Genomic DNA, 21314 nt, shown 5'->3' with positions numbered 1-21314 from the left:
TAGTAAAGATATTTTAATGTAAGACTAATTAGTTTTTCTTAGGATATTTTAAATAACATTTTTAAGTGGGATTTCCAAGCCAAGGAAACATGCCTTTGTTTTTAGTTTATTGACTATTTCAAATAGTGTGTTTTTACCAGATTGGATTGTGGCAAGCAGGAATTCTATAATTGGTCTTTGATTTGTTAGTGGATATTCAAACAAACCTTCAAAAAAAGGTTAAGAATACTGGAATAAAAATTAGGCCACGAGCAGCCCCAAATACCATAACAAGAAACATAATCTTAAAAAATGTCCTGAAGATGTATGCTTTAGCTGCAGATAAAACACACACCCCTATTACCGTTGAAACTGTACTTTGTAACACTGGGTAGCCTAGCAGATACAATGCCTCAATTATTTTTTGGTTTACTGAGGGCTTAGAACTGGAAACAAATGTGTAAGAAATGTGTGCAGAAAAATCGACAGAAAACCCTATACAAATGACAAGATTAATCATGGATATGGAATCAAGATTGACATTCCAGAATGCCATGAACCCTGTTACTCCCACAATCACAGAAGCAATAGCAAAAGTTACCCACAAGGAACACAGTGGGTGAGGAATTAGCAATAAGGAAACAATGAACCTATGTTCATGTTGAGGATGCAACAATGACATTTCGAACAGTGTTTTCTAATATTGCAGTGTACTGATCAAAATATATGAATGCCGGGTTGTACACCATTAGGGGAATTTCACACTTTTTGGGTATGCTTTGTAACTGGAATAACATCATCTTCTTATTGGTTGAAGAAGAAACGCCGATGGTCTGAATGAAGCCCCAGGAAGCAATGATTTCATGTGAAGATGAAATATTAAATCATACATAAAAAGTGGAAAATTTGTTAAAAAACTGGGCAAACTGTTTATAAAAGTATTCTTATCATTTACATCTTGCCCGCTATTTTCCATATATTGCACATACTCTTGTAACCAAAACTCTGTAGCATTTTTTTCTACATAGTCCCTGTTTTCCAAATCTACCAGACATTTTCCCAGTCTTTGCCTAGCATCTTTATCCCGTAGTCAAGAGTTTCAGTAACAATAACCATAACCCTGGGGCCATAATCTGAAAAATGTTCTTCTACATTAAAAAATGGTGTGATGTAGGAATCGTCACTTGCCAAATTTCGAAGGTCTAATGCTTCCTGCACTTGGAAACACCCATGTATACTACTAATGATGTACAAAATAGGGGGAGCCTGGGTGGCGCAGTCGGTTAAGCGTCCGACTTCAGCCAGGTCACAATCGCGCGGTCTGTGAGTTCGAGCCCCGCGTCAGGCTCTGGGCTGATGGCCTGGAGCCTGGAGCCTGTTTCCGATTCTGTGTCTCCCTCTCTCTCTGCCCCTCCCCCATTCATGCTCTGTCTCTCTCTGTCCCCCCAAAAATAAATAAACGTTGGAAAGAAACAAAATGTATAGAAGCACTACAAAAAACTTGGACTCAGTGCTTGTGAGAAAAGGGCCAAAATAGTCTCTGAAGAACAAATTCATTGGATGGACATCAGTTTCTTGTTCATCTGGGAGAGAATCACATGGGACACAGCAGGACTTTTTAAATGAGGAACACTTTTGGTCAGGAGTTTCTGGCTTTTTCAACCAGCGTAGACAGACTACTTCTCTTTTACCATCCAGGGCCATAAACGCTCCAAAACAGGTGATGTTATAAAAATAACAAAAGAACAGGGTTGTTCCGGTATAAATGCAAAAGTATTGTACGAACCTGAAAGAGGTCATCATCCCTGTATAGAAGGCCAGGACATTGGCGATAGTGGTGATTGTAATGACACTGCCACTTTGGAATAGACACTGGACAGCCGCTGTTTGATATTATCCATGAGGCTGGTCTTCTACCAGGCAGAAATCATTATAAACATATCATCAACCCCAACACCTGTTAAAAAAACAAAGAATATTAAATATTAACTTTAATATTTAATATTAATATTAAAATATCAATATCTATGAAAAATTAAACACATAAACTCGAAGCATCTTCTTTTTCCATCTCTTAGGTCTTATTTATCTTGCCTGATCTGTGCTTTGATACTATTACTTTCTCTGTCACTTTCTCTGGTTGCTTCTGAATCCACAACAGAATCCACCCCTTCCTCTGTAATAACTCTGTGCTTTATTCATACTCTTATTATTTGTACATAGCACAGGATACTCTACTCCTACGCTTCATTTAGGGTGTTGTAATGATGAGTCAGGAAACCTATTGTAGGTGTTAGTCGAAGCAGGATTAGCATTGTATCTTTGATTCTACTGGATGACTTGAAAGACCATTTTCTCTCATAAACCATCTTAATGAATGCACAAACACACGAAGCCAACATTCTGTTGCTTAAAATATAAACTGGACTTATCTATTGTACAGTTAGCATCTAACCAGCAATGTTTTCACCTCTCTCAAGATTTCTACTTGAGTTGACACTACTTTCACTCATGTATACCTTTGTTTCCATGTATATCGATACAAACTCAATAAAATAAATAAGGAAATTAACTGCAATAAAATGCTGATCTAATTTCAATTTGGGGGGATCTTGTGCATGGATTACATGGGAGGGTACTGGGAATTGCAACTTTGCCTCTGATGTTTTACGGGTATGATCAAGAAGACAGAAGAATCTGTATTGACACAAGTCTAAACATTCTGTCATAAACTGCATCCTGACATCCCATGGCTTACCAGCTTTGAGGATTTCACTTGGGCTCAGCAGCACAAAAGGGAAGAATCAGAAGTACTAGGGACCAAGAATGAACTCTTGATATGTACTAGGTATTGAAAAACTAGTTTTGTGATTTATAGAAACTTATTCAGAAATTGTCCTTGAACACTTCTTGAGTTGCTTAAATCACACACACACACACACACACACACACACACACACACACACACACACTCCTATGTACACACGGACTATTCAGTGCTGGTTTATATTAAATCAATTATGTACACTTTAACTATAGTTATTTATGGCTGTGGGGAATACTGAGTGACTAAGCGTGGGTGTGTACTAGGTAGGTGGGTCCTGAAGAGTTAGAGTAAATAAGTTGACATCCAGCAAACAGCTTTTCCACGGTCTCCCCATGGAAACCAAATACTATTCCTTCTAAGTTCCTTACTTTCTAAAATATAGAATGGATAAAGAAGATGTGGTTTATATACACAGTAGAATACTACTTGGCAATGAGAACGAATGAAATCTGGCCGTTTGCAGCAGCGTGGATGGAACTGGAGGGTATTATGCTGAGTGAAGTAAGTCAGGCAGAGAAGGACAGATACCATATGTTTTCACTCCTATGTGGATCCTGAGTAATTTCAGAGAAGACGACGGGGGAGGGGGGAGGGGAAAAAAGTTACAGAGAGGGAGGGAGGCCAACCATAAGAGACTCTTAAATACTGAGAACAAACTGAAGGTTGATGGGGGTGGGGAGAGGGGAAAGCGGGTGATGGGCATTGAGGAGAGCACCTGTTGGAATGAGCACGGGGTGTTGTATGGAAACCAATTTGACAATAAATTTAACAAAAAATAAATAATTGGTATCTCTTTAAATTAAAAAAATAAAATATAATATAAACACCTTTGTTTTTCATGCTTATTGTAAAATAAATTCTGGAAGTACATGAAAATGCAGAGAAAAAGTATAAACAATAGTAATTCCACCCTGCATTTTTATGAATATCCATCCAGAATTTGCTCTATACAAATATGCACATATAACTGTATCTCTCTATTTCAAACACCTGGTTTCATAGCCAGCATTTTCCATTTAACATTATATATCTACCTCCTTTTGAAGACTGAATATGATTCAAAAGTATTAGTATGCTGTGTTTGAGTTGACCAATCCCATGTTGATATTGAATTAGGTTTTCAAAACTTTTCTGTTCTAAATAATGCTGAAATGAACATACTCGTTCTGCTCTTTGAGCACTTGTCTAATTGTTAAGACAAATTTCTAAAAATGGAATTGCTAAGCCAAAGATATTTGCTGTTTGATGTTTAAATCTTTTGATTTGTTGCAAAATTGGATTTAAAAAAGTGTGTAACAATTTATAATTTTCTCCCAGCAGAATGAGTATTCATTTATATACAACCTTCCTCATATCTTCAATCTTGCTAATATTTATTAATTTAATAAGAAGACAAGGTATCTCAGTTTTGGTTTAATTTGCATCCATTCATTAATTGAGAAGTCAAATTATTTTTTCCCTCTCCTTCCAGTGATTTATAGTTTGGATTTTGGATGTGTGTGTGTGTGTGTGTGTGTGTATGTGTGAACTGCCTGTTCATGTCTCTTGTCTCTGTTTTTCCATTTGGGGTACTAGATTTTTCTGCCTCTAAACACACACACTTCAAGTTGATTTTCTTCTCTCCTGTCACCTCATTTTGGATCTGTGGAGCCACCTGAATATAATTATTTTGCTTAATCTAACATAAATTCCTTCCCTTATCTACCCCATACCCCCACATACACAATGTGTAGCTTCACATTTGGTTTTACTCACCTAGAATAAGAAATGGTGAATTTGCAACTATGATCACCAATGGCACCCCAATGTACAACATCAGGCCAAAGCCGTTCACCACTGCCAAGGCAGCAGAAATCATTCCAAAGGTTGCAGCCCACATTTTGTTTCGTACACAGTCACACCTGTACATTTGGAGGGAGAAATCATGGAATTTGTGGTGGTAGCTTCCACACTGAAATTCCATCAGTTTATAACATTCTCGACTTGGACATCTGTTTAGAAAGCTCTTGGGCAATAATTCCCATACCTGTCTGCTGAAGACCTTTAATTCCCAGACACTGTCCCAGACCAAGTGGGAAAAAGGGCGGAGGGAACAGAAAAGCTGTGAATCAGTACTTTTACCAAACTTCTGAGCAATTCTTCTGCGGCTGGGCAAGCACAAATTCACTCACCACCAGTTCAGAGCCATAAAGATATACCAAATACTTCAGATGGTTAATTACATCAGCAAAGGGAGGGCAAGCTCTAGCAGAGAAAGTATCCATATTCAGTGCTCTTTTCACCCACCCTTGACTCCAAGTAGCCATAGATGGAATTCTAAACAGCTCTTGAATTTCAAAACAAGTTCAATATGTATTGTGATTAACAAAATGTATGAAAGTCTTCTCCTCAAACGTTTTCAGGATTCTTGTCTACTGGTGAAGTGGGCTCTAGGAGAGTTGCTACTAATTACAAAAGAATTAGAAATGTAGTCCATTTTTGGGGCGCCTGGGTGGCTCAGTCGGTTAAGCAGCCGACTTCGGCTCAGGTCATGATCTCGTGGTCCGTGAGTTCGAGCTCCGCGTCGGGCTCTGTGCTGACAGCTCAGAGCCTGGAGCCTGTTTCAGATTCTGTGTCTCCCTCTCTCTCTGACCCTCCCCCATTCATGCTCTGTCTCTCTCTGTCTCAAAAATAAATAAACGTTAAAAAAAAAATTAAAAAAAAAAAAAGAAATGTAGTCCATTTTTTAAAAACAGTTTATTTATGGGGCGTCTGGGTGGCTCAGTCAAACAACTGACTTTGGCTCAGGTCATGATCTCACGATTTGTGGGTTTGAGCCCCATGTTCAGCTCTGTGCTGATGGTTTGGAGCTGGGAGCTGCTTTGGATTTGTTGTCTCCCCTCTCTCTGCCCCTCCCCTGTTCACTCTCTCACTCTCTCTCTCTCAAAAATACATGTTTAAAAAATGTTAAGTTTACTTATTTATTTTTGAGAGAGAGAGAGTACAAGTGGGGGAGAGGCAGAGAGAGAGAGAGACTACCAAGCAGGCTCCACACTACCAGTGCAGAGCCTGATGTGGGGCTTGAACCCATGAACAATGAGATCATGACCTGAGCCAAAGTCAGACACTTAACCAACTGAGCCACCCAGGTGCCCCTCTAGTCCATTTTTAATAACACAGCCTGTGCCTTTTTCTTTGCTGGACCAACAAAAATGGCAATATATAGGCAGCATTTTAAAGTATGGATTCAGCACTTTACCTACCCAATAACCACAATATTACATTTGAAAATATTGACAACCACCTCTGGTTTTATATTTTGCTTTTTTGTTAACTGCTTCAAAACAATGACTTATACTTGTCTCTAGATATTTTTAGGAGGAGAGAGAAACTAAGTTTGGATTGAAGACTAGGAGAGCCAACTATGGAAACAGAAGCACTGATTCTAATACAGCAACATGACCATGACCTTTAGGCCAGACAAAGTAAAATAGCTAAACTTTCTTATTCTGCAAAATATTTCTACACCATGGTTTTATTTTTTTCAACACACCAGTGCTATGAGTTAAACTCAGGGCCCCAAACCAACCACATGTGCAAAATTCCAGAGCAAAAGTAAAATTCCTTGTTAGAATAAAATTTGATTATAATTAATACTTTCTTAAAACAACAATGTTGGTTTATAGCAGTTTGAAATAAGGAAGTAAGAAAGATGAACTTTGAAATCAGAAAGATGAATGAGTTACATATGACATTCCATCTTTCAAGTCTCTGGATTTTTTGGTATAAAATTTTCAGATGTAAGGGAGGGAGTGAAGTATATTATTGCCTATAGTTACTTTATTTTGACTACATGCTGAGTTGACTTTGTCTAAATGATCTTTAATGTGCAATATACAATGGAAGGAAAGATTTGAAGATGGAACACTGTAGGAGTTTGGTGAATACACTTGCAGATATTCCGGTCTCCAAGAAAGATTTTTTTTTTTTTATTAAAAAAAATTTTTTTTTTAACGTTTATTTATTTTTGGGACAGAGAGAGACAGAGCATGAATGGGGAGGGGCAGAGAGAGAGGGAGACACAGAATCGGAAACAGGCTCCAGGCTCTGAGCCATCAGCCCAGAGCCTGACGCGGGGCTCGAACTCATGGACCGCGAGATCGTGACCTGAGCTGAAGTTGGATGCCTAACCGACTGCGCCACCCAGGCGCCCCGAAAGATTTTTTTTTTTAAGTTCATTTCTCTTGAGAGAGAGAGGCTGACAGAGAGAGACAGAGAGAGAGAATGGCAAGCAGGCTCCACACTGTCAGCGCAGAACCCGAAGTGGGGCTCAAACCCGTGAACCACGAGATCATGACCTGAGCCGAAGCCTAGAGTCAAGACGCTTAGCTGACAGAGCCACCCAGGCACCCCTGAGAAGGATTTTGTTTTAAACAGTTTATCAGAATGACCCAGGGAAGTCTTAGAACTTTAGATCTCCTGGAACCTAGCTATGCAGATCCTGATTCAGTAGGTTGGTAGGGAAGCTGCAGAATCTTTATGTCTAAAACCTTCCCCATATGACTCCAGTGCAGGCAGCAAGATGGCCAACCTTCTGAATTTTTTATTTACCTGACAGGGAAGGGCTAAATTAGAACTTATTATACTTAGACAACAATCTATATGTTTGGTAAGAGATCCACATCTTCCTTCAAAGGTAATGATGTTTCTCATAAGTAAACAACAGTTTACAGTGTATTTGAGAAGGGAAAGATTTTCAAGCTTGTTTCAGAAACAGATCTAATATTTGGTGTAAATGTTGTCATGTCCAAAATGTGAGACAATTTTGAAGGAGTCAAGAAGATCAATATACCACTACTTGCTGTAGAATGAGGTTCAAGCTAGAGCATATACTTGAAAAAGTTTGTTCATATGACTTCACAATCAGACAATAAATACGGAACCCTAAAATAGGTGCAAATAAGGCTTCTGTGTGAGGTAAATGCATATGTGCAAGGATAACCTTCATATGTAAGTGTAAATGAATCAGGCAGCATGGGCAATGTCTTAGGGACTGTCTAGGAGGCTGTTGCCCAGACCAGAGATAAGAGATTCTCAGTGCTAATAGAGAGGTAGGAGTGGGAGATGTCCTAGGAATTTACTAACACATTCAAAAGAGAATTGGTTTTATTTTAAAGCCTAGAGAAGGCACGTATTGAAGCATCGTGGCAGCAGCTGTGCCTTAAGGATTTCCCTCTTCCTTTTCTTTTTCTCCTTGGACATGCTCCAACTAACTTAGCAAGATGGGAAGCAGGAAGAGAAGGGATAGAAGAGGGCTGGCGAACCAACAGAATGGGGGAAGATATTTGCAAATGACATATAACATAAAGGCTTATTATCCAAAATCTATAAAGAACTTACCAAACTCAACACCTGAAATAATCCAGTGAAGAAATAGCCAGAAGACATGATTAGACCAAAGAAGGCATCCAGATGGCCAACAGACACATGAAAAGATACTCAACGTCACTCATCATCAGGGAAATACAAGTCAAAACCACAGTGAGATACCACCTCACACCAGAGTAGCTAAAATTAACAACTCAGGAAACAACAGATGTTGGCAAGGATGTGGCGAAATGGGAACCCTCTTGCACTGTGGGTGGGAATGCATAATTGGTGCAGCTTCTCTGGAAAACAATGTGGAGGTTCCTCAAAAAATTAAAAACAGAATTACCCTATGAGCCAGAAGTAGTACTATAGGAATTTATCCAAAGGATACAGGAGTGCTGATTCATAGGGGCACATGAACCCCAATGTTTATAGCAGTGCTATCAACAATAGCCAAAATACAGAAAGAGCCCAAATGTCCATCAACTGATGAATGGATAAAGAAGATGTGGTTTATATATACAATGGAATACTACTTGGAAATGAGAAAGAATGAAATATTGCCATTTGCAACTACGTGGATGGAACTAGAGGGTATTATGCTAAGCAAAATTAGTCAGAGAAAGACAAATATCATGTGACTTCACTCATATGAGGACTTTAAGATACAAAACAGATAAACATAAGGGAAGGGAAGCAAAAATAATACAAAAACAGGGAGAGGGACAAAACATAAGAGACTCTTAAATATGGAGAACAAACAGAGGATTACTGTTGTAGGAGGAGTTGTGGGAGGGGGGATGGGCTAAATGGGTAAGGGCATTAAAGAATCTACTTCTGAAATCATTGTTGCACTATATGCTAACTTGGATGTAAATTTTAAAAAATAAATTTAAAACATTTAAAAAAGAAGATGTGGTTTATATATACAATGGAATACTACTTGGCAATGAGAAAGAATGAAATCTTGCCATTTGCAACAATGTGGATAGAACTGGAGGGTATTATGCTAAGAGAAATAAGTCAGTCAGAGAAAGACAGATATATGTTTTCACTCATATGTGGAATCTGAGAAACTTAACAGAAGTCCATGAGGGAAGGGAAGGGTAAAAAATCATTTCAAACAGAGAGGGAGGCAAACCATAAGAGACTCTTAAATACAGAGAACTGAGGCTTGATTTCTCTGGGGGGTGAAGTGAGGGGGGGTGAGGTGAGGGGAAAATGGGTAATGGGCATTGAGGAGGGCACTTGTTGGGATGAGCACTGGGTGTTGTATGTTAAGTGATGAATCATGGGAATCTATTCCAGAAGCCAGGACTATACTGTATGTTAGCTAACTTGACAATAAATTATATTCAGAAAAAAAAAAGAAGAGAACTGGTAAGCTCCTTTCTCTCCATTAAGGGCTATCCCATGCAGCATGCTCTAGCAAAGGGTGCTGGAGGGCACCTTAACTTTAAATCAAGTTACCAATTTTGTTTATTACATGGACATGGACGTGGACATGGACATTTGAACTCTGACTGGAGGATTTTGTCCTACCTACTAATGACCACAAAAGTCACATGGCCTGTCTGAGTTTTCATAGGGCAGAGGAAGAACTTGCTCTTACCTACAAAACTTAAAGGGAACAAAGGGAGACAAAAATAAAGTTGCATTATGTTTATACCTCATGAGTCCTATGTGTTTCATATTCTGGTTACATAAACATAAAGTCTCCAAAGACAAATAAATATAAATCATTTTCTAAGGGTGTCTGGCTGGCTCAGTCAGTTAAGCATCCGACTCTTGGTTTTGGCTCAGGTCATGATCTCCTGGTTTGTGAGTTCAAGCCCTGTGTCAGGCTCTGCTCTGACAGCGAAGAGCCTGCTTGGGATTCCTTCTCTCCCTCTCTCTCTGCCTCTCCTCTGCTCACTCAACCATGCTCTCTCTTTCAAATTAAATAAAGACTAAAAAAATCATTTTCTAATTGCCTTCAGTATAAGATTCTCTGTACTACTGTCCATAATTATTAGTAAAGATAAGCAAGAATTGATACAAATTTGTATATTCAGAACCAACTACCTAGTAGGAAAGTTTTGTCAAGCCAGTTGTTGGTACCTTGGAGATTCCACACTAGGTTAACATTATTTTTATACTCTAATGACTTTAACAAGCCTGAATTTGGTCTTTTTTTCGTTCCCATCCTTCCTCCCTATTTTCTCCCTCCCTCCCTCTCACCCTTCCTTCTTAGTTTTTCGATTTTGTTTGTTTACTAGGGAATGTGGTCTTTCTTTCCAAAATAACAAAGTTGTGAGGTAGTTTATTAACTCTAACGAGATACCCATCATGGTTAACTCCCTCTACCTATTGGGGCCTTATTTTTCTCTACCTTAAAATCTAGAGAGTTGAATTATATCATTTACTCCCAAACCCACCTATACAGGAGAATCAACTAAAGACATTTTTGAAATATAGATTTTCAGACTGAGACCCCAGAGACTTGATTCAATAGGTGGCTTCAGAATAAGTAGGTGTAGAGTCCTCTCTGGAACTCTGCTGTGAGAATCACTCAATTAATCTATTCTATGGGGTTACTTCTAAAACTAAATACTGGTGTTTGCTGATATTTTCAATATTTTAGCTTTCTGATTACAAGAGCCCAAACTAACCCTAATGCCTAGATAACAATTTTTAAGTGCTTAACAAGGTAAACCCCACATCCGAACAATGGGGACACCCAAGTCAATTAAATTAGAGATTAATGTTTTATATAGTTAAAAGTACTAGTTGAAATTTATACAGAAATATGGACTTATTTAATTCTATCAGCATATCTGCTTCCAAATGGAACAATTAGTCACAATTGGCACAATATGTAAAGTAAAAAACATATGCCAAATCAAACAAAACTGGCCATAATTTATTTATTTGTTTTTACTATTCCATCTGATTGCACACTATTGCTAATGGGGGGTGGGGAGAAAAGAAAGTTTAAAAAATAAGAGTTTAGTGCTGGATGTCAGCAAAACATGGAGTAGGAATTTCCCAAGTCTCATCCCGACAAAGAAATATAGAAAAACGGGCATATATTTTCAGAATTCTCTGAACTCTGGAAAGCAGTCAAAAGCTTACAGCAACTAAGCAAGTGCTAAATGAAAGAAAATCAGGGGAGTACTTCAAAATAGTAGGAATGTTTTATAGTGATTTTACATGCCCTGTCTCCCTCTCCAGTGTGATAGTAGTCTTAAAGTGGCAGTGATCATAATGTGGCAGATGTGTTAAAGTGGCCCCAGTCCCAAACTGTCCCTAAGACAGCAGGGATCTTAAAGTGGTAACAGCTCATGTTACCATGATGGAGCCATTTCCCTGTTTTTGGAGGAAGCAGAGCAGAGATTATTCCTAAAATATTTTATATGTCTGTTCTAACCTATTTGGGGGCTCCCTGATGGACTGATGCAAGGCACTCCTCTGTTTTGTCTAACTCAAAACTCAGGTTGAGAAAGCGGGAAACACCACAAGTTGAATTAACAAACCTCATGTGCATAGAGCAAAAGATTATAGCTCAAAAATACAAAAGACTGCCTATGGAAAAAGATGAGGAGCATTTCTCTGGGAATTTAGGATATTAAAAAGTACTCAGTTATACTGGGGAATATAGAAAATTACCCAGGGCAAGATGTATGCTCAGAAAAGACCTAAGAAGACCCTAAGCTTTCACCTAGGGCTGATCCCTAGGTACAGTGTAAGCCTTGGTAAGTGTTGGAGGTTCCAGGCACAGAACCATTTTGCAAACACTGGGAGAGCTCCTGGCATCCAAGGAAATCTATGTCAAAACACTAGCTAAGGTACAGAAACTTCAGTGACCACAAAAAACAAAAATTACAGTCTTTCAATAATAGTTTCGGAAAATCACAAAGAAAATGGACCACTAATCTTAAATAAACACATAGGAAAACAACAGAAAACCCTGGGGAAGGTGGAATCTGATTTCCAGTTAGCCAAATGTCCAGTTTTCTACACAACCACCACCACCACCAACAACAACAAATCACAAGGTATATAAAGATAGAGGAGAGTGTGGTTCAAAATATGTGTGAAACAAAATAAATAGAATCATCCTTGAGGAAAGACAAAGCTAGGACTTACTAGACAAAGACTATAAACACTTTTCTAAATATGCTTACAGAGCTAAAGAAGAGCTCTGACAAGGAAATAAGAAAAACAATGTATGAGCAAAATAATAATATAAAGAGGCAGAAATTTTTTTAAAGGAACCAAACAGAAATTCTGGAACTGAAAACTACAGTAACTGAAATGACAGAAAACAAACCCAAAAACACTACAGTCATTCAACAGTAGGTCTAATAGGCAGAAGAATCAGTGAACTGAAAATAGGACAATTGAAATGTATGGAGTCTAAGAGACAGAAAGAAAAAAGGATGAAGAAAAGTGAGAAGAACCTCAGAGATCTGTGGGTCTACCAGCCAGTAGATCAACATACATATTATGGGAGTTTCAGGAGAGAGAGAAAAAGAGGCAGGGGGTGCCTGGGTGGCTCAGTTGGTTGAGCGGCCGACTTCGGCTCAGGTCATGATCTCACGGTCCGTGAGTTCGAGCCCTGCGTCGGGCTCTGTGCTGACAGCTCAGAGCCTGGAGCCTGTTTCGGATTCTGTGTCTCCCTCTCTCTGACCCTCCCCCGTTCATGCTCTGTCTCTGTCTCAAAAATAAATAAACGTTAAAAAAATTAAAAAAAAAAAAAAAAGGATGCAGGAAGAATATTTAAAGAAATAATGGCTGAAAACTTCCCAAATTTGGTAGAATATATGAAGCTACAAATCCAAGAAGCTTAATGAAGTTCAAATAGGATGAACTCAAAAAGACCCAGACTGAGAACATTATAACCAAATCATTGAAAGCCAAAGGCAGAGAGAGTCTTGGAAGCACTGAGAGAGGAGCAACTCACCAAATATAAGGGACCCTTAATAAGTATAAAAGCTGATTGTTTATTAGAAACCATGGAGGCAAGGAGACAGTGGGATATTTATAGTGCTTAAAGAAAAAAAAAACATCAACGGAAAATTCTGTATTCATCAAAACTGTCCTTCAAAAATGAAGGAGAAATTAAGACATTCCAGATAAACAAGAGCTAAGCAGGCTTGTTAATTAGACCTGCCCTAAATGAAATGGTAAAAGGAATCCTTCAGGCTGAATAGAAAGAACAATAAAAAGTAATGCTAAGCCATATGAGGAAACATAGGTCTTGGTCAAATATAACAGCAAGTATTATTATATTTTTGGTTTATAATCCTACATTTTATTACCTACAGAATTTAGAACATAAAAATAATTATAAATCTGTTATCGGGCATAGAGTGTATAAAGATATAATTTGTGACAACAACAACATAAAGAGTGGGGGACAGAGGTGTATAGAAGCAGCATATTTGTGTGTTTTTGAAGTTCAGTTGGTATCAGTTTAATGTAGATTGTTTTAAACTTAGAATTATATGAATCTCCATGGTAATAACCATAAAGAAAATCTCACAAAATCATTGCAAAAGGAAATGAGAAGAGAATCAAACAACTCATTAGAAAAATAGAAACTAAACATAGAAGAAGGCATAATGGATGAAGTGAGGGACGAAAAAACTGTATGATACACAGAATACAAATAGCAAAATAGCAGAAGTCCTTCCTTGTCAGCAGTTATTTTATTTTATTTTATTTTTTTTTAATTTTTTTTCAACATTTATTTATTTTTGGGACAGAGAGAGACAGAGCATGAATGGGGGAGGGGCAGAGAGAGAGGGAGACACAGAATGGGAAACAGGCTCCAGGCTCCGAGCCATCAGCCCAGAGCCTGACGCAGGGCTCGAACTCACGGACCGTGAGATCGTGACCTGGCTGAAGTCGGACACTCAACCGACTGCGCCACCCAGGCGCCCCTGTCAGCAGTTATTTTAAATGTAAATGGATTAAACTCTTGAATAAAAGGGTAGAAATTGACAGAATGGATAAAATAACATGATTCAACTATATGCTGTCTACAAGAGACTCATTATAGACCCAAAGACATAAATAGATTGAAAGCTAAAGGATGGAGAAAGATATTCCATATAAATATAACCAAAGGAGGGCAGGATTGAATATACTTCTATAAGATGAAATAGATTTTATTTTAAAAACTGTTAAAAGAGACAAAGAAGGGCATTTTAAATTGATAAAAAGAACAATTCATCAAGAAGATTCATCTACAAACATATATTCACTGCCAATAGAGACCCAAAAATGAAACAAATATTAACAGACTTGTAGACAGAAATAGATGGAGAATTCAATATGCCACTTTCAATAATGTATAAAACATCTAGGCCAATAATCTATAAGGAAACAGAAGAAATGGACAACACTAAATAAATTAGACCTTACAGAGATATATACAACACTCAACCCAATGATAGAAGAATATACATTATTCTCAAGTGAACATGAAACTTTCTCTGGAATAGATCATATGTTAGGTCACAAAACAAGTCTGAAAATGTAAAAATATTGAACTTACCCAATGTATCTTTTCAACCAACAATGGAATGAAGCTACAAATCAATAATAGAGGAAAAACTGGATAATTCAAAATGTATGGAAATTAAGCAACTCACTATCAAATAACCAATGGGTCAAAGAATAAATCACAAGGGAAATTAGAAAATACTCAGCAACAAATGAAAATAAACACACAGCAAAACATAACTTACAGGATGTAACAACACCAGTGCTCATAGGTAAATTTACACTACATTAAAAAGAAAAACAAAGGTCTTCAATCACCTTATGGTACTAGACATCTCGCAGAAATAGAAACAAAATAAAACAAAACAAAACCAAAGCTAACAAGGAAGGAAATGAAAAGATTAGAATAGAGATATATGCAATTGAGACTAGAAAAACAATGGAGGGAACCAACAAAGCCAAAAATTGGTTATTTAAAAAGATCAACAACTTGATAAACTTTTATCTAGAGTGACAAAGAAAAAAGAAGATAGAAATAACTAAATCAGATATGAAATTGAAGACATTACTACTAACCTTAGAGAAATAGAAAGGATTATAAAAGAATACTGTAGGGTTGTCTGGGTGGCTCAGTTGGTTGAGCTCCTACTTCGTCTCAAGTCATGATCTCATGGTTGATGGTTTTGAGCCCCGCATGGGGCTCACTGTTGTCAGTGCAGAGCCCACTTTGGATCCTCTGCCCCCACCCCCCTGCCACCTCTCTCCCTCTCGTGCACTCTCTCTCAAAAATAAATAAACATTAAAAAATAAAGAATACTATAAACAACTTATGCCAACAAACTGTTTGAAATGCACAAATTTCTAGAAACACATAAATGACCTAAACTGACTCAAGATGAAATAGAAAATCTCAACAGACATTGAATAAGTAAAAAGACTGAATCAGTAATCAAAAACCACCCAAAAAGAAAAGTCTAAGACCAGATGGCTTCACTGGTAAATTTTACTAAACATGTAAAGAAGAAGTAACACCAATCCTTCTCAAGTCCTTCCAAAAAGTTGAAAAGGAAGAAACACTCCCTAACCCATTCAACATACACTGATACCAATCCCAGACAAAGATTACAAGAAGAAAACCATAGATCAATATCTTATGAATGTAGATTCAAATGTCCTTAATAAAATTCTGCAAACCCAATTCAATAGCACATTAAAAAGATTATACATCATTACCAACTAGGATTTATCCCAGGAATGCAAGAGTGGTTCAACATGGGAAAAATCATCAAGTAACATATCACACTAATAGAACAAAGGATAAAATCTACATGATCATCTCAATAGATGCAAAAAAGGCATTTGACAAAATCCAACACCCAATTATGATTAAAAAAAACCCTCAAAAACAAGGAATAGAAAGGAACTTCCTCAAAATGATAGGGACCATTATACTGAATATCTAACAATATAATCAATTTTAGTATATGTGCTGCCGAAGCGAGCACTCTAACAATATAATCAAAAGTGAAAGACTGAAAGATTTCCCTTCAAAATCAGGAACAAGATAAAGATGCCCACTTTCGCCAATGACACTTGACATTGAAGTGGAAGTGCTATCCAGAGGAATTAAATAAGAAATGGAAATAAAAGCAATTCAAAATGGAAATGAAGAAGTATAACTATCGCTTTTCACAGATTACATGATTCTATATATGAAAATTCCAAAGAAACCACAATAAAACTAATAGAGTTAATAAACAAATTGAGCAAAGGTGCAGGGTACAAGATCAACACACAAATACCAGTTGTGTTTCTATATACGTGCAATGAACGATCCAAAAATGAAATGAAAAAGCAATTCCATTTAGTGTCTAAAAGAATAAAATATTTAGAAAGAAATTTAACCAAGGAGGTGAAAGACAGAAAGCTACAAAAATTTAGTGAAAGAAACTAAAGAAGACCTAAATTAATGGAAATACAACCTTAGTTCACAGGGAGGAAGACAGTATTGTTAAAATGTTAATCTCACTTAAAGCAACCTACAGATTCAACACAATCTTTATCAAAATTTCAATGACCTTCCCCCCACCCCAGAAATGGAAAAGTCAACCCTAAAATTCATATGGAATTGCAAGGAGTCCTAGATATCCAAAATAATCATGAGAAAGACGATAAAAATTGGAGGATTTCCAGATTTCAAAACTCATAACAAAGCTACAGGAATCAAAACAGTGTAGTACTGGCACATCAACAGACATGTAGGCTCATGGCATATAATTTAGAGTCCAGAAATAAACCCATACATCTACAACCAATTGATTTTTTACAAGGATGCCAAGTCCAATCAACTGGGAAAGAATAGTCTGTTCATCACATGGGACTTGGAAAACTGGATTTCCAGCAATCAACATGGAAACATGGATTTCCACATGGATTTCCATGCACAAGAATGAAGTTAAACCCCTACTCACACTACATATACAAAAGTGAACTAAAAATTGATCAACAACCTAAATATGAGGGCTAAAACCATAAAACTCTTAGAAGGAAACACAGGGCAAATGTGCATGACATTGAACTTGTCAATGGATTCTTACATATAAGTATATAGCAAAAGAAAAAAATAAGATAAAGTGGATTTCATCAAAATTAAAAACTCTTGTGCATTAAAGACATTATCAAGAAAGTGAAGAGACAATACACAGAGTGGGAGAAAATATTTATAAATCATATATCTGATAAAGGTTTAATATTTAAAACATACAAAATACTGAGGTGTCTGGGTGGTTCAGTCAGTTGAGTATCCGACTTCAGCTCAGGTCATGATCTCATGGTTTGTGGGTTCACGCCCCACATCAGGCTCTGTGCTAGCAGTGTGGAGCCTGATTGGGATTCTCTTTCTCCTCTCTTTCTGACCCTCCCCCATTCATATTTTTTCTCTCTCGAAATAAAAAAAATAAACTTAAAACCAAATATACAAAGTACTCACCAACAATAGGACTCAAAAACAAAAAGACAACCAAATTAAAAAATGGGCAAAGGACTTGCATAGAAATTTCTCCAAAGATGTACATATGGCCAATAAACACATGAAAAGATACTTAAGATCATTAGTAATTAGGGAAATGTAAATCAAACCACACTTTGTCACTATTAAGTTGACTATTATCAATAAAACAAAAAACAAGTGTTGGTGAGGATGTGGAGAAATTAGAACCTTTATACATTGCTGGTAGGATTTGGCGGTTCTTCAAAGAACTGACCATAGGGGCGCCTGGGTGGCTCAGTCGGTTAAGCGTCCGACTTCGGCTCAGGTCATGATCTCACGGTCTGTGAGTTCAAGTTCCGCGTCGGGCTCTGTGCTGACAGCTCAGAGCCTGGAGCCTGTTTCAGATTCTGTGTCTCCCTCTCTCTCTCTGCCCCTCACCTGTTCACGCTCTCTCTCTGTCTCAAAAATAAACGTTAAAAAAATTTTTTTTAAAAAAAGAACTGACCATAGAATTATCACACCACCCACCAATTCAATTCCCAGGTATATACTGAAAATAATCGAAAACAGGAGCTCAAGAAAATATTTGTACATCAATGTTCGTTGCAGCATTATTCACAAAAGCCAAAAAGTGGAAACATTCCAAGTGCTCATCAACAGTTAAGTGTATAACAAACAGTGCTGTATGTATACGGTGAAATACCAGTCATAAAAATGAATGAAGTTTTGATACGTGCTAGGATATAGAGGAACCTTGAAAACATTATGCCAAGTGAAATAAGCCAGTCACAAAAGTACAAATATTGTGTGATTCCACTTATATGAAATCTCTAGAATAAGCAAATTCATAGAGATAGAAAGTAGATGAAGGTTAGCTGGGACTGGGGGGAGGCCATGGAGAGTTACTGCCTAAGGGTTATACAGTTTCTGTTTTGGGGGATGGAAAGATTTAGAAACAGACAGTTGTGGGGCGCCTGGGTGGCTCATTAAGCGTCTGACTTTGGCTCAGGTCATGATTTCCCAGTTTGTGGGTTCGAGCCCCGCGGCGGGCTCTGTGCTGACAGCTCAGAGCCTGGAGCCTGCTTCCAATTCTGTCTCCTTCTCTCTCTGCCCCTCCCCCACTTGTACTCTGTCTCTCTATCAAAAATAAATAAACGTAAAAACATAAAAATGAAAAAAACCCCAAATAGTTGTGATGGTTGCACAACAGTGTGAATGTAATTAATGCCACTGAAATATACACTTAAAATGATTAGAATGGCATGTTTTATATCAATTACATGTATTTTGCCACCCAAAAATATCTATTAAAAAGAGTTAAGAAACAATGAAACCATTTTACCTGTAGCATGATATGATTGCAAATAATATGATTAGAAGGTATTTGTGTGAGTCACAAACCCTATTGAAACACTAGAGCTTACTGATTGAAACGTGTTAAGATTTAGTAAAAGATCAAAATATGTGAATCGTGATTTTAGAATAAAGAAGATTAACATAGGTGTGCTTCTTCCCACAAATCTGTGGCACGCTTTCTAAAGTTTCTTTCAGAAACCCAAGGTTTAAACCTCCTGAATACACAAGATCTGAGATCTACCTAAGATTGTGAAACCATTCATAATTACAGAAATTGTGGCTTTTTCTAAAATTTTAGTAGGTCGTTGTCTTTTACTATTTTAATTTCATCGATATTTCAGAAGGATCTGGTATTTTTCCAATAGTTGTCTCACTTTGACCAGGCTTATTCACAACTATTAGTTACAGAATAGCTAGCATGTGCCTGGCACTAGGCTATATAACTTACTTGGTAAATGGTGAGCTAATTCTTTTTTCAATAATACCGTGGAACTTCTTAAAAGTTTGTTGCTTTTATTCAAATGAACTCCAAACACATTTCAGGGGGTTCCCCAAAATAGCAAAGACTTTGAGAGTAAGGATTTTAAAGTAATTTGACTGGAAAACCTGATGATCAATGTCTGCACTGAGCAGACCTACCTTAAGGATGTAGGATTTGTGTTTTCCACCAGAATATTATTAAGGATTTATGCTGTGTGGCATCCTTTGGTGTGTGAGATTAAGGAAGTTGGATTAAGTGCCAAACAGAGTAGAGCACTCCCAGCTGCAAGTCAAGGACTCCATCAAATAATCCAGGAATGCTACTACTTGGAAAACGTGTTCTTACCCCTCCCACCTTCTCCCGGTCTATAAAACTCAGCCTATAAACCCTCCCTATAAAACTCAGCCACCAGATACCTGGATCCTCTTCAAGGCCAGACGCTTTTCAATGTTGCTAAATTGGTTCAGGAAATGGATCATTTCTTACTACGCTCGTTGTCCTCTCGATCCTCAGTTTTCAGGTAGTAGAGCAACCTCACGGCTTTGGCTTCGAGGAGTAACTGGTTCATTCCCATCCTCTCGCCTGAGAAGATTCCTCCAATGGTGCCAGGCAGGTAGATGGGCTGACCGGTGTGGTTGTAGATTGGGAACGTGACATTTCTCAGGTCGAGGTCCCTGTTCATCTGCCAGGCATACAGGAGTGGGTTGGAAGGCACGCAGAGACCCTGGTGCTTGGCACACACCTGATTGTAGTGGATCTGGATTCCGTTTTCCCCCATCGCATACAGATCCTGGATCACGTCATCCACTTTACTAACTTCTGATAAGATTGCTGGTTCTAGCAGGGAGGTCGTGTTGGAGACCGCTAGAATAAAAGCGAAATTGACCTCGGTGCTCTTCCTGGAGATGGAGAAGCCGTAAGAGTCGTTGGCGGTGAAGTGTTTCTGCACAAAGCGCCTCTCGGCCTTGGCCGGGCTCCCTATTGGGTGGAAAGGAAAACTTGCTCCTCGAAGTTTTCTTCTACATCCTTGGGCAGGTAAATCAAACCGGTGCCCAGAGCGGCCATCAGCACCATGGGCACCAGCAGGAAGATCCAGGGGTGCGCGCCCACTTCGCATCCCAGCCTTCGGAAGACGCAGGAGAGGGGCGCCTCCAGACAGTGGGTGTGGCAAGGGTGGTCTCTCGGACATCCGGTTTTCCGAGGGATATGCAGGCAGCAAGGAATCCCCCCTCACTGACACCGGATGTGAATGGGGCGCCCCAGAGGACTCTGGCAACTGCCCCGAAGCCCAGGTCATCTCGGGTTCCTGTCTTCGACCGAAGAACTACTCTGACTCGTGCTTGGAGGCCGGCAGCGGCTCTGAGCCCAGCCCTGCCTCTGGTTTCCGCTTCGCCTCTGACCTGGGCCCCGGCTCCTCCGCTGCGGGCTCCCGCTCCGTTGGCGCAGGCGCCTCCGCCGCTGCCTCCTGCCGGGCCTCTGGCGCCACCTCGGAGGGACTAAGGCTCGTTTCCGGGAAGGAAACGCCAGGGTCTCAAACGTGACAGCAGATTAGAAAGCAGCCACTAGACCGAGCGCCCATCTCCGCCCCACACGACGGTTTCCTGGAGAAATTCTACGGAAGTCTGTTTGAGTTCCGGCTGCTAGCGCCCGGATCCCGAAGGTTCGTTGGGAAGCACGTGTTTTGACTCATATCCCAACTAGCCCCAAATTTGTCTGTGGCGTGCCGGATGCTCCCAGGAAGTTAGTTAGTACACAAACACTACTTAACGGTAAGATGCGTGCCTCTTCTACAAGACACACACACACACACACACACACACACACACACACACACACACACA

The 21314-nt window shown here is 38.7% G+C and overlaps 1 protein-coding gene across 1 annotated transcript; it reads right to left on the bottom strand.

Annotated features, from left to right (window-relative positions):
- Positions 1-427: 427 nt before the first annotated feature.
- On the bottom strand, positions 428-20703 carry PTCHD3 (patched domain containing 3; the record flags this gene model as incomplete). Its single annotated transcript, XM_040450942.1, is given in 11 exon segments — positions 428-862; positions 865-1065; positions 1068-1234; positions 1457-1829; positions 1832-1936; positions 4562-4707; positions 18979-19038; positions 19154-19229; positions 19883-19954; positions 19957-20470; positions 20473-20703. Coding segments are annotated over 11 exon segments (2172 nt in total), but the record flags the coding sequence as incomplete, so codon positions are not given.
- Between the last annotated feature and the right edge of the window lie 611 nt (positions 20704-21314).

This window comes from Herpailurus yagouaroundi, unplaced genomic scaffold (assembly GCF_014898765.1).
Source record: "Herpailurus yagouaroundi ecotype Mexico unplaced genomic scaffold, PumYag 203, whole genome shotgun sequence".
Lineage (NCBI taxonomy): Eukaryota > Metazoa > Chordata > Mammalia > Carnivora > Felidae > Herpailurus > Herpailurus yagouaroundi.
Note: the sequence above shows the minus strand (reverse complement) of the source record. Positions and strands in the feature narration are given on the sequence as shown.